We start from the raw sequence: 13292 nt of genomic DNA, 5'->3' as shown, positions 1-13292 counted from the left end.
AAAAGACTTCGCTTAAATACAGCAGTTTATCATAAAAATGAGTGCACAACACGCGCGCCCACCGACTCGACGACCTCCTCTTGGAGAAGCAACTCGGCGGGTCAACAACAATCAATCGGGTAGCCAAAAGTTACAATCAAAATCTATACCAACAAATCATGATAGTTTACGACAAGACGGTTTACTACAAGTTTACAGCCAGGCTTCTCCTCCTCCAAGCGAACAATATTCATACCGCGACGATCCTCGAATGGGCTCTCCTGTGTCCAACGTCGTCAATCCTAGGCTCTCTGCTATATCGAAAGAGGCTGCGACGGATTCCAAACGAAGTTCTCAAATTTCGACCGCATCCTCTGCTGCTTCTGATGGTAAGAATATCAAGAAATTTATTGGTCCGTGGAAGCTGGGTAAAACCTTGGGGGAGGGTGCAACGGCACGGGTACGTCTTGCAAAGAATAAAAATACACATCAAATGGCAGCTATCAAGATCGTCCAAAAGAAGAATGCCCAGTTGTCTCAGGCGGGAAGTCTTGCAAACCTGGAACATTCGGAACAGCTACGTGATGAAGGCGATGGTGTGCGGAGGATGCCTGTAGGCATTGAGCGCGAGGTAGCAATCATGAAACTTATCCAGCACCCGAATATCATGAAAATTTATGACATTTGGGAGAATCGTACCGAAATGTAAGCTCCATTTTCAGTTCGACTAAATTTAGCCTCTAACAATGAGCAGATATCTAGTTCTTGAATATGTTGACAATGGTGAGCTTTTCGCTCAAATCGCAAACAATGGAAGACTGTCCGAAGAGGTCGCAATGAAGTATTTCCGACAACTTTTGAGTGCTCTGGGATATTGTCACTCATACAATATCTGCCATCGAGACTTGAAACCCGAAAACATCTTGGTTACGTCGACAGGAGACATTAAAATCGCGGACTTTGGGATGGCTGCGCTACATCAAGGACCAGATCACAAATTAAGAACTTCTTGCGGAAGCCCACATTATGCTGCACCGGAATTAGTTGGCGGACAAAAATACCGTGGGGACAAGGTTGATATATGGAGCCTGGGCGTAATTCTCTATGCTAGCTTATGTGGACGACTTCCATTCGACGTCGAGGGTGTTGGCAATGATAGAGATCGTCTTAATCCATTACTCAGCAAAATTCGAAAAGGAACTTATGAAATGGCCCCAGAGTTTACCAAAGAGGCCGCAAATCTAATTTGGAGAATATTGCAAGTAAATCCAAAAGAGAGAATTGAGCTCAAACAAATCTGGAAGCACCCTGTGGTTAGAAAGTACGATTACTTGGACAACCTTGGCGGCGGTGAAAGTCTCCCGTCTCTTAACCTTAATGATTGCGGACAGCCAGTGCTACGCCGAAGCGATGTTGATAAGGATTTGTTGAGGCAACTATGGTCCATGTGGCACGCATACTCCGAAGATCAGCTTATTGAAGCACTTTTGAGTCAGAAGTGGGTTACCTCTGCTACTTTGGTTTCTATGATGTATATGCTAATAACGACATAGACCGAACGAGCAAAAGCTCTTCTACACCTTATTGTTAAGATATAGAGATGCCCAGCTTGAAAACTATGAACCCGAGCTGAATTATTCCAACAGTGACTATCATCACATCAGACCACCTACGTTGACAAAAACATATTCTACCTGCCACTTTCCACCACAGACGGGAAAGGGTCATTGCCGCCAACAGCCTTCAAGGTTTACTGTAGTTAGTAATAGATCCGAGAACACTTACGATCCTTTCAATGCTTCTCGACCACAGCACCTTGATTCATGCAGATCTGATGATCAGATCAAGGTAACCGTTCATGCTCCTCAGAATGAAGAACATAGCCGTTACAGACCAACTTCTCGAATGACAACTTCTAGGTCCGTCAGCGATCGGGGTAGACTACAAAAGCCTGTGTCTCGGGTATATGCATCCCGCAGTTCACTTGCTAGCTCTACACGAAGTCGAGGAAGTGCTCCTTTCCGAGCTACGGTAGGACACAAACGTGGTGTGGGTTTCTCACACATCAGGAGACGATCATTGAGTAGTCAAAACATCATATCTGGGGATAGTCCGTTGGCTTCCACGGCAGGAAGAGTGGTAGGAGCTGATGATGGAGCCCCTTCGCGTTCTGATTTTGAGCATTCTACCTCAACACGTTACATCCGGTCGAGAAAGCCACAATCAACTAGTACAAAGATTACTACTACTATGCAAAAATCAGGACGGGGCAGTATATTATGGAAAGAAGATGTTCGTCAACTGAGCAGCAGCTTGGCCAAAGACTGCGATGAAGCATTCAACAGATCTACTGTCGTCTCATCAACTGGCTCCCAGAACAAGTCACGATTTTCTGTGACCCCAAGCGTGGCTACTCGTACCCCATCGCCTATAATTACTGTGTCAGAGACAGGTCGGAAGGCTAAACGCGATTCTCTAGACTTACGACCGCTACCCCCACCACCTGCTCGATCAGATTCTGTCAAGAAAGAACTGTTGGAAGCGCGCAGGCAAGCTACACTTCGACTGACTTCCGGAGAAGATTCACCTGGATACATAGATCGCATGGTATCACATATCGATCGGCTAATGTTACCTCCATCTCAATCCCCTTTGCAAACACGCCAAGATCGTCGAATAGTGTCTGCACCCGCAGATACGAAACAGAGAAATTCTACACGACCATTACCTGCGATTAATGAGGCATATGCTGAAGAGCTATCTCCCCGAAAGGTGGAATCTGATCGCATTGCATCAGCTCCCGAGCCTCGTACATTGAAGAAGAGTTCAAACTATTTCAATGAGAGAGAAACAATCCGGGTAGTCAATGCCTCTGCTGCATCTTTTAGTCCTGTCAAAGCTCCAGCGCCACTCACAATCCGAAAGAAAAGCTCGCAAGGTGGTCAAACGAAGACCAAAATGGGACAATCAGGACCAGAGCCTCTCGATAACTCTCTCAAGAACCAATCATCTGGTCTGGGATTGCGACAACAATATTCTGCCGGCTCGAAGGTGGATGTTGGTCCAGAATTATCTCGTATTGATGAGGACTCCAATATGGACGATTCATTTGCTCAAGACAGTAATGCCGGCACCATAGTAAAGAAGCGTTCAGGTTGGTTTAGACGTAACTCCAAAGCCAGCGATGAGGGCGAATCTAGAAGTTCCTCAACAGTAGGAAATGATACGATGCTATCCCAGTCATCAAGCAAGAGTGGTGGCCGGAGGTCAGAGCCAGGGGGGTTTCCACCAATGCAACCACCAAAGAAAAAGGGATTCAATCTTGGTAGACTCTTTAAGAAAAAACTACCAAAAACCGGCATGACTGTTGCTAGTAAGTATAAATTGACTTGTTTGGCATCGATAGTACTAACAGGTTGATAGCAAACGATATGTTCGACGAGGATATGAGTATTCAAGAATCTATTGCAGATTCTCGACAACATCGTCTGAGCCGTACACAACAGAACACGAGAGCACGCCAGATCGAGCCGCAACAGAACTGGCTAGCCAAGTTATTCCATGTGAAACCCGCTTCGAAATTTATTTGTTTTTCCGTTTCGAAACGTGCGGCAAGATTAGAGATTGCCAAGGTACTGAAAGATTGGAAAAGATATGGCATTAAAGATGTTCAGGTCGATAAACAAAGGAACATAGTCTTTGGCAAAGTTGGTGCAGACAACTGTAAGTTCATACTTCTAAATCATATGGAATATTTACTCACATGATATAGTCTTGAATTTGAAAGAGGTCTCATTCGCCGCCGAGATCCTGACTGTTTTCGAGCATTTGGACCGTGGAAAAAAGACTAATCTCGCTGTAGCACGAATTACACAAGAGAGAGGTGCCGCAAGCAGCTTTCATAAAGTTGTAGAAACTCTAGATTCTGTCCTACAAGTTCGTGGAGTTCTCGTCACGGATGAAGAAAAGAAGAGAATGATGGTGAGGACAGTAAACTCCATGATAAAAGACACCGTTATATCTTAGTCTCCAAGCACATGGAATCTACCAATTTTCGATATTCGATATCGTTAATTCCCCGATTTGGACATTTTGCGTATGGGGATTATATATCTCTACGCTCGCTTGACTTTGGACATTCCCGAAATCCAGGTTTAGCATACAGCAAGCAGTATTTGGATGATACCTGCTTTTTTTTGTAGATATACCATGTTTAGTATAGTGAGTTTCTTTGGCATTTTCATGGCGCGGTGGATTCCTTGAGTTGCTTTGCTTTGCTTTGATGGAGTTGTAAAAAGTAACTTAATATTCACCATAGCGAAAATGGGGATAGAAATAATGATAGATGGAGGTTCTAAGGCGGTTCAGACTCAATTACGAAAAGAAGAGAAAGCGTTCAGAGTTATTGATTCTTTTACTTTGAAATACCTAGGGTAAAATGCGTTCTTTTCGCTTATGTATGTACTTGGGAAATAAGAACTTCTTTGATTTTATATTGATATAGTAGCTCTATGGTTGTGGTTTGGTAACTAGTTCGGCATTGCTCATGATACATTGGGTTTCCGTAAGACCTACATTCAACGATCTTGGCATGATGAAAAGGAACGAGAAAGACTTCACATGTTGCTGATTACTAGAATCAATCAATCTTACTCAACATTACAACTTTTCAAAGTCAAGGGAGAAAGAATACTTGACAAATTTTATAATTACTTGATTCACACCTACTAATCTAGTACCCTACTTTTGAGCTACCCCTCTTTTAGACCACTTTTCCCTATTAAAAATAACAAAAATGAATACTTATAACTGTTTTTTTTATAAATATAACGTGTTTCATCACCCCGTGCACCATATCACCTCGTGCACCACTTTCACCTCAATTCCTATTTATAATCATATATAATTCAACAATTACTTGATCAATTGATTTAAACTAAGCATTATCTAATAATTTAGGATCTATATTATCATTAGAACATATTCTTGCATTATGACCTGTTATTTCACATTTACTACAGCATCGATTAATCGATGCCTCTCTATTAGAATTCCGCCTATTTTGTTGTCTATCGCGTTTAATCTAAATATCCATCTCTTTTTGTGATATAATATCATTAGCCTCTTGAATAGTGAGAGCTTTTTCTAAACGTAATTAAGTCTTTTTAGCATATCGACATTTACTTAATCCCATATTTGTCAATCGAAGATCATGATTCTCAAAAGCTAAAATCGTGACAGTATTAGCTAGGTATTCTATACCCTTAATTAAAGGATCTATAGCCTTAAATATAGGTGTAGGAAAACTAGAATGATGTTGAATAATAATAGATCGTACTAAAAATGCTTGTGAAAGAGCTTTGGTGGTATTGTGAGGTGTTTGTGAGACCCAATCGGGTATATGACTCGGAGGAAGCGAAGGAGGAGTAGGTGTATGGATTCGAATATCCATTCTAGAGAGTATAGCATCGGGATTAAAAGGGACTAATCCTGTTCCTTTAAAGCCTGTTTTCATATTCTCCATTGTAATTGCTTGTTTGTATACAATATTGAATACTATAAAGAATTCGATTTTGGAGATATAATTGATATATATCTATATATACCTCTTAATTTACTTATTATATATGCGTTTTAGTATATTAAAATAATTAATATCAAGAGATTGAATGAGATAACTCGAATGAAATAATAATCCGATAGCTTTAATCTTATGTTCTATACAATAGTTCTGAAAAGAGCCTGATTCATAGCTTTCATATCTATCTAAGACTAGCATTCGATATACACTCTTTATTCGGAGTTTCGTATATTTATCAAAATGCTTTAACCATTCTAAACCCATCTCATTATTCGTTTATTCATTTATAATAGTTTTAACCACCTATTCGGAAGGCATATCCGTCTTACTATATCAATTGACTAAATGCATTTGTCCTTGAACAAAGAAATATGGAGGTATATTCTCCTTTGTCGCATTACCACATACAATCGCTGTCGACCATTCTCTATTGCCTGACTATATTCCTTTACTTTTGCCACATCTATCTACACTAATAATAACCATACTAGAGAATATTACTCCTATTATAAAGCCTATTTCATCAAAATTCCATATATTACACTCTTATATTCTATATTTTGCCTTTATATTTTTAAATAATTAAAATTATTTATTAATAAGCTTAGGATCCTCGCAAAGAGCCTTTTGGAAATCGTAGACACGATTAAAACACATTTTTAGAATATTGTATCGATTCACAAATCGATATGCCCATTATTTACTAATATACTTTCCACCCCTTGATTCAAGAATATGATTCGCCATACTTTCAACACTTATGAATTTAGGACTAAATCCTCGCTCATCCATATCGATTATATGCTGAATAATAACCTCCTCTTCAATTTTAGTAATTTTATGCTGTTTTTGACGATATTCGGAGGTAGAAGTGATCCCTTTCATTCTACGCATGAATGTCGTATGAGTAATATTATAAATCTTGACAACTTTCCGGAGGCTTAAATTTTTATCTTTAGCCATTGCCTCCATCGCCATAACGATATCGCGTTCATTTAATGTCGATACCATAATTATTTATTGATAAATCGCGTATTGAAGTGATTGATGTGAATTGAGGTGAAAGTGGTGCACGAGGTGATATGGTGCACGGGGTGATGAAACACGTTAAATATAATCCTTTGAAATTTTAATTCTAATTTTAATTTTTTATATAATAATAAATTTTAAAATTTTCGGATTTTTCTTATAATTTTTATTAATTGAGATATTAATTATTGAAATCACGATTTTCAATTTGTATAGAATTTTGTTACGACGGGCTACACAACTACCAAGACACGTGATCACAAATGATCAGTAGTGATCATTAAGGATCACGGTATAGGTGATCACTGGTGATCATTAAGGATCACTAAGGATCACGATATAGGTGATCACTGGTGATCATGAAGGATCACCAGTAATCATAGAAGCATGAAGGACTATATAATCAAGATGGATTTCCTTTGTATAGAGCTTCGTGCTCAAGACCAATCATTTAGTATACTCTACTATTAGTTACGAATTGCATATCATCATTGTCATTACTTTAAGTCCCTGCTTGACGCCTAGTTATAAACCACCTCGAGAGCCTAGAGCACTTCCACGTGATCTAGACGGCAAACCTCGTAACATACTATTGATTAAATATTTTCCTATATAAAATTTTATAACGTAACTTATGGTGAACCGGGTCATATGGGGAACCGGGTCACAAAATTCAATTCTCTCTATGTGATCTTGTTCTACGAGCTACACATTCATCCAATTCCAACTCTAAATCACTTGAACTACTCTCTGGCTCTTCTTCTTCAGTCTCCTCTTCTAATTCTTCAATTGGACGTTTACGTGGTCGCCCTCGTGGCTTTTTCTCCTTCGGTTTTTCCTCCGCCTCACGTACCATTTTCAGTACTTCCTCACTACTAAAGACAAATTGACCTTGTAATTTGACTCTTTTGCCTTTAGTTCTCTTCTTTCGAGTCTCAATTACTTCCTGAGCATCAGCGAGCTGTTTCCGAAGTAGGGCTATCTCAGCATTTTGAGATTCTACAAGCCTAGTCATTCTCTTGGCATATCGACGAGTTGGTGATGCAAGAGAATCATTATCTGCTAGAGCTTTATTAAAGGTTTGATTTGCTTGCCTTAGCTCTATCCCATCTGGAGGAGAGCTCCTGAGTATAGATAAGTCTAGATCTTGATTGGACATTCTCATTTGTGGAGTAGAAGGTTGTTGGGAGGAGTTAAATGGTAATATATCGAGTACTTTTCGTGGGGCAAAAGGTACTAAACCAGCTCCTCTCCAACCAGCTTTAATATTAGAAGAATTCAGTGCTTTTTTTCTAATATTTTGAAAGAGTTCTACCCATTCAGCTCTTTGAATTCGCTTTACACCAGCTCGAGAATATCGATCGACCTCTAAAGCATGATATCGTTTCATTGGCCCATACACCGCAATATCAAGTGGTTGAAGCAAGTGGAAGCAATGAGGAGGTAATATAAGTAAATCGATTTCCTTCTCTATACAGAAAGCAATAAAGCTGCCTGTAATATGACTTGAATGACCATCCATGATCAAAAGTCGAGGTCGGTCACCTGACACTTTCTTGGATTCTGGTTCGAAAACCCTTTTTAGCCATTCTAATCCATGACTATTTGAGGTCCATCCATTCGTACTCGTAGAAAACTGCCAGCTTTGAGGCGTGTCCTTTGGAATCCATGCAGAATTCGTATTCTGAGCCTTGAAAATGATCATAGGTGATAGAGCCTTTCCAGCTGCATTGACACATTCAAATGCAGTTATCCATTCTTGCTTGCCAGCTGTAACTTTCCAATTCGATTTCTGAGTAGAATCGACTATAATACGCGTACTTTGAGTACTTCCAACTCCAAATCCGGTTTCGTCCATATTATACATATCATCTAATTCATACTTTCGTTCAATGAGACGCGTACGAAACGCATCAAACCAAGCCTGAATATTCTCCGGAGTTGCCACTTTAGCCCGATTAGACTCTAATTGACGTGAATAGCATGTTTTAAGTTCTGGATGTCGTTTTTGGAATCTATAGATCCATTCGTGGCCTATAGGTGGAATTTCTGTCGAGGTAGGAATTCGAGATGATGCGACCTGAACGCGTCGAAGACGAATTTCGTCGGCCATTTCCTTCACCAACATAGGTGTAGCAGGGAATCCAGTGATGGTAAGTCGTGAAATCCATCGTACAAGAGTATTTTCTTCTGCGTTTGAAAGAATTTGAGCCATTTCGTGGGATTGAGTACGTGATTTCCTTCCAGCGACCCTAGCTATGAGAGTTGACTTAGGAACTTCAAAATACTCTGCAGCCTTTCTAATTGATTTAAAGTCCTTCAATTGAAGTGCAATAATAGCATTCTGTATCTTCTCTTCAATTTGAGAAGGCGTAAGAGGTGATTCGGTATGCATAGCAAAATTTGTTGGGGTTTGAAGTCAGTGATGGGCTAAATGTGACCCGGTTCCCCATATGACCCGGTTCACCATAAGTTACGTTATAAGATAAAATATAAATATTAATAAAAGCCCAATTATAAATAATTTTGAAAATTTACTATTATATAAGTAATAATTTTATATTTAAATTTTCAAGTTATTATTTTCACAAATAAGAAAGTGTGACCGAAAGGGTGTTTATAGACCAGCAATTGTATTTAACTTAGAATCTACAGGTGAAGAGCACCTGTAGATGGGGATAGCTACTCTATATACACACAAATGAATGGCCTAGCCGCAATGGCTAGGCAAAAAGAAGTCATATTTAGCCCTCCAATGATCTTACTTTACCGATAATCATTGATACCTAGTACTTGTCCGGATCTGATCCTCAGGCCACCTAAATCGTATACTAATCCCGAGTAATCGTATCATGTGTGGACATGGTTAATGTACCTGAAGTTTCCTATATAATAAGGGTGGAAGGAAAGCAGGGGTTTCCGTCACAGAAAGTTATAAAGGTTGATTTTCACTGTTTTTGATATAAAAAGATAACCGATATTAAAGGTGGCCGAGAAGTGGGGTACTAGACTTATAATCTATTTATAATCTACGAAAACTAATCAAACTAGCTCCCGCCCCCTCATCTCAAAAAAAAAATAAATCATTATATACTTTATATTTTTTTTAACATTAACTTTACTTTACTCTATTGACAAACAGATAGATTTATTATATTATATTATACTATATATTATATTTTTATAGGCAGGAAAAATAATCAAATTGATAAGATGAAATAAGATGAGATTACATGATGTAACATGGAATTACATCAATATAATACAATTCAAATGACATGATGTGATATGGAATTAAATCAAAGTTATCTAGGTAAGTCTTCCAGATAGATAGATAGATATTTATTGCACATCCAAACACCCTAGCAAGCAAGCAAGATATATCGATACGATATGATATGATACAAACTCCAGGGATCAATCAAGCAATCAATCAATCACCTCGCCCCTAATCCTAAGATCAAAATATTGCAAGAAGGAAAAGTTCAAGTGAAAAAGCAGTAGAGATAAAGTAAAAAAGGTTACTAGTAGGTAGGTAGTTATTTCACTGCATCCATCCATCTCATCCATCCACTCATCAATCCATCCATCCATACTCAAGTACAAAAAAAATAAACAATAAAAGCGAGTACATTTCAAAACACAGTAGGTATTCAGTAATCATCGAATTCAGATATTCCCACGCCAAAGCTCCATTCAATTCCCAGTTCCAGTTCCAGTTCCAGTTTCATTCACATCCCGATATCCCTATCCCATCCATCCGTCTATCTGAGACAAATAGATAGACCAATCATTCATTTCCAGCCCGGCCAAAATCGAAATGTCTTAAAAGACACATATCGATATACAGATCCAACTCCCCAACTCCAAAATAATCCCGCTCCGGTACGATAATATATTCCACATCCTTCCCATATTGAAAGTTGAAAGTTTTGATTTATTTTTTTCCTTGAAAAAAAAAAAATTGACAGAAATATCTGTCGTATTGACCACATACCAACGCCACCAACCCCATCTCATCTTTCTTGAGTTCTGTGCTGTCTTATCCACAAGAAGATGTCCACCCATCCATACAGTATAAGTCATTATCCCACCCAATCCCATTTCAACATATCCAGATAGACATATTCCGTACGCCCATATCCTTTAGTCAAGGCCCCGAATGAAAATCCCACTGCCTATCAAAGTTCATACATCGTTTTGTATTTGTATTTTGTGCTTGCTATCCCTTTGAACTTTGATCTTCAATGAATGAAAAGAAATGAAAAGAAAAGAAATTCGTAAACAGATGTAGGGGGGACTGTCGTTATGACAATTCTTTCTTTACCATCTCGGGACTATCATCATTGGTAGAATCACTTAAGATTTCTGATTTATCAACGGGAGATTGAGAATCTCCATTAGGATTCGTGGTGCTGTTTGTAGGTTTTGATCCACAGCCTTTGACGAGTATATGTCTCTGAATTTTAGGTTAGTTAAAGACACAAGACATTCAATAACGTGGGATACGAACCTTTAATGCATCTTTTCTTGAGAAACTTTTTTCGCAATGACCACAAGGGAATGGCTTCACGGCTAAATGGATACGTTTATGGCGTTTTAAATCATGATTGCGGCTGAAAGATTGTGCACACTGATCGCACTTGAATTGCTTATCATTTTGGGGCATTTGTTGTGGATGATGTCCGCCATACATTGGTCCGGACATTTGTTGAGGATAAGCCATGTTGCCCATTCCACCGAGAAGAGCCATTTGGCTACCAGGTTGGTGGACATTGGACATGATGGGTGCGGCTAAGGTGGGAAGATTGTAATGCGGGAAGGTAGGACGGGAAGGATAGCCTTGGTGGGGGGCACCCATGGAAGAATGTGAGTGGTGAGTTTGGATGGGGGAGATGCGATTTGATGGAGCGGATGAGGTATTTGGTGATTGTTGCGTAGGTGATTGTTGGGCATAGGCGGGGAAAGACGATTGTTGAGGGGTAGAAGATTGGGGGTAGTAACTTGGAGTTGGAGGTGGTCGTCCGCCATAATTATCGGGAGCTTGTGCGCTACCTTGTTGAGATGCTTGAGAGGAAGATTGATGAAGATTCATGAGGTTTTGATTATTCATCTGTTGCTGCTGCTGCTGAGAATTCTGCGGTGCGAGTGTGGGAAGATTTTGTTGTTGTCCACCTGAGCCGGACATTGGGATATTGGTAGTAAAGGGAGGCAGACTTTCATATGAAGGCGGTGGGAGACCTTCTGATGAGGTGGGAGAATTGGGATTCCGTGACCCGGGATAGTTACTCATGGAGGGTGAATATAGTGGTCTATTCATGTAACCTTGTTGTTGTTGTTGTTGTTGAGCATAAGGCGAAGTCATTGGTGGCGCAGAACTAAACGTGAAATTGTTTCCAGACTGAGGATTTGACCAAAAAGCCGAAGATTGATAAGGAGGGACACCGGCGGCTGAACTACCAGAACTACCACTGTTGACACTAGATGCGAGAGGACTTAAACCGTCATGCGAAACTCCAGCCGGAGGTGTTAATATATTGTTAGCGACAGCGGGAACTGGTTGGGAAGAGCTGTGTGTTGTTCCGTGAATATAGTTGTTGGTTTGTTGATATTTGTGGTGGTGCATTCCAAGGGGTTCTGGAGGGGGAAGCTGGAAGCTGGGGAGGTTGGATGCAGCTGGCCGGCGAGCTGTGAAGCTGGCGGTCTCCATAATAATCTAGAAAGATTATTGAGAGAGTACCCAATGGAGGAATCAAATGATGAGAATCTTTTCTTTTTTTTTTCTGCTTTAGAAAATTCAAAGATTTCGTGGTTGTCGCGTGGAAAATGTATGCTTCGGATTGAGATGGGAAATGCGGCGGGTAGATGCACAACCGAGGTGAGGGAACGAGGGAACGATAGAAGTCAAAATGGGGAGTGGGGATATTTCCTTCTGTCGAACTTTTCTTTGCTTGTGATTGTGATTGTGATAGAGATCAGATTAAATCGTAAGGTAAATAAATGATCAAGTAAACAATGAATAAATAATTATTTTGAGATAGAAAAAGGTCCAATCTTTCTCGTTAATATCCTTAGGACAGCCTTGGATATTGAGTAGATGGAGCCAAAAGACGATGGGATATTTTGATGGATCAAGAGTTCAATGGATCTTGCAGGTTCGTACGGATGGGATTGATAGAGGATAGTTACTGGAATGGAGAATGTGGAGTGTCGATCACCTGGATGGCGGCCGGGGAGGCGTCTGCTTGATTTATGTAAGTTATTGGGTCTGGGAAGGATGGTCTGTGCTTGTGGAGGTAGTGTAGTTGTGTAGGGTTGTGTAGGGTTAAGTGGGTTGTCGATGGGTGGATGGTAGATGCTGGGTGCAGATGCGTCTGGCTGGGTCTTTTTTTTTTTTTTTTTCGATTTTTTGGTCGGAGCTGGAGAGGTGAGAGCAGGGCTTTAATATGATTTGGGTTTTGGCTTTTCTGGGCTTCTAGGCTTTTGGGCGACCTCGTGGCAGATGGGGCAGATGGAGCAGATGGAATAGATGGAATAAATGGAGGAAGTGTAGTAAATAGAATACGGGTAAAGTACTTGGATATGGTACTGGTAATAAATAACCTTGAGAAATAGTTTTCGAGGTGATAGATTTAATCAAATGAATAAATCCCATCCAGGTATTCTCGCAGATAGACGGATGGATTTCGATGATGCAAATGTA

General features: G+C 39.9%; 4 protein-coding genes across 4 annotated transcripts; 1 reads left to right on the top strand and 3 right to left on the bottom strand.

The window, feature by feature from the left end:
- Positions 1-37: 37 nt before the first annotated feature.
- Positions 38-4005, top strand: SS1G_05253 (hypothetical protein; the record flags this gene model as incomplete). Its single annotated transcript, XM_001593775.1, has 5 exons — positions 38-684; positions 734-1477; positions 1533-3352; positions 3403-3702; positions 3752-4005. The coding sequence occupies 5 exons, from the start codon at positions 38-40 to the stop codon at positions 4003-4005; spliced, it is 3765 nt and encodes a 1254-aa protein (XP_001593825.1).
- A 2251-nt stretch (positions 4006-6256) lies between these two features.
- SS1G_05252 (hypothetical protein) lies at positions 6257-6571 on the bottom strand (the record flags this gene model as incomplete). The annotated part of the gene is made up of 1 exon (XM_001593774.1): positions 6257-6571. The coding sequence occupies one exon, from the start codon at positions 6569-6571 to the stop codon at positions 6257-6259; it is 315 nt and encodes a 104-aa protein (XP_001593824.1).
- Positions 6572-7262: 691 nt separating this feature from the next.
- Positions 7263-8804, bottom strand: SS1G_05251 (hypothetical protein; the record flags this gene model as incomplete). The annotated part of the gene is made up of 1 exon (XM_001593773.1): positions 7263-8804. The coding sequence occupies one exon, from the start codon at positions 8802-8804 to the stop codon at positions 7263-7265; it is 1542 nt and encodes a 513-aa protein (XP_001593823.1).
- A 2091-nt stretch (positions 8805-10895) lies between these two features.
- Positions 10896-12299, bottom strand: SS1G_05250 (hypothetical protein; the record flags this gene model as incomplete). Its single annotated transcript, XM_001593772.1, has 2 exons — positions 10896-11048; positions 11103-12299. The coding sequence occupies 2 exons, from the start codon at positions 12297-12299 to the stop codon at positions 10896-10898; spliced, it is 1350 nt and encodes a 449-aa protein (XP_001593822.1).
- Between the last annotated feature and the right edge of the window lie 993 nt (positions 12300-13292).

This window comes from Sclerotinia sclerotiorum, genomic scaffold, assembly GCF_000146945.2.
Source record: "Sclerotinia sclerotiorum 1980 UF-70 scaffold_6 genomic scaffold, whole genome shotgun sequence".
Classification (NCBI taxonomy): Eukaryota; Fungi; Ascomycota; class Leotiomycetes; order Helotiales; family Sclerotiniaceae; genus Sclerotinia; species Sclerotinia sclerotiorum.
The sequence above is the reverse complement of the archived record's forward strand: the minus strand, read 5'-3'. Positions and strand labels throughout refer to the sequence as shown.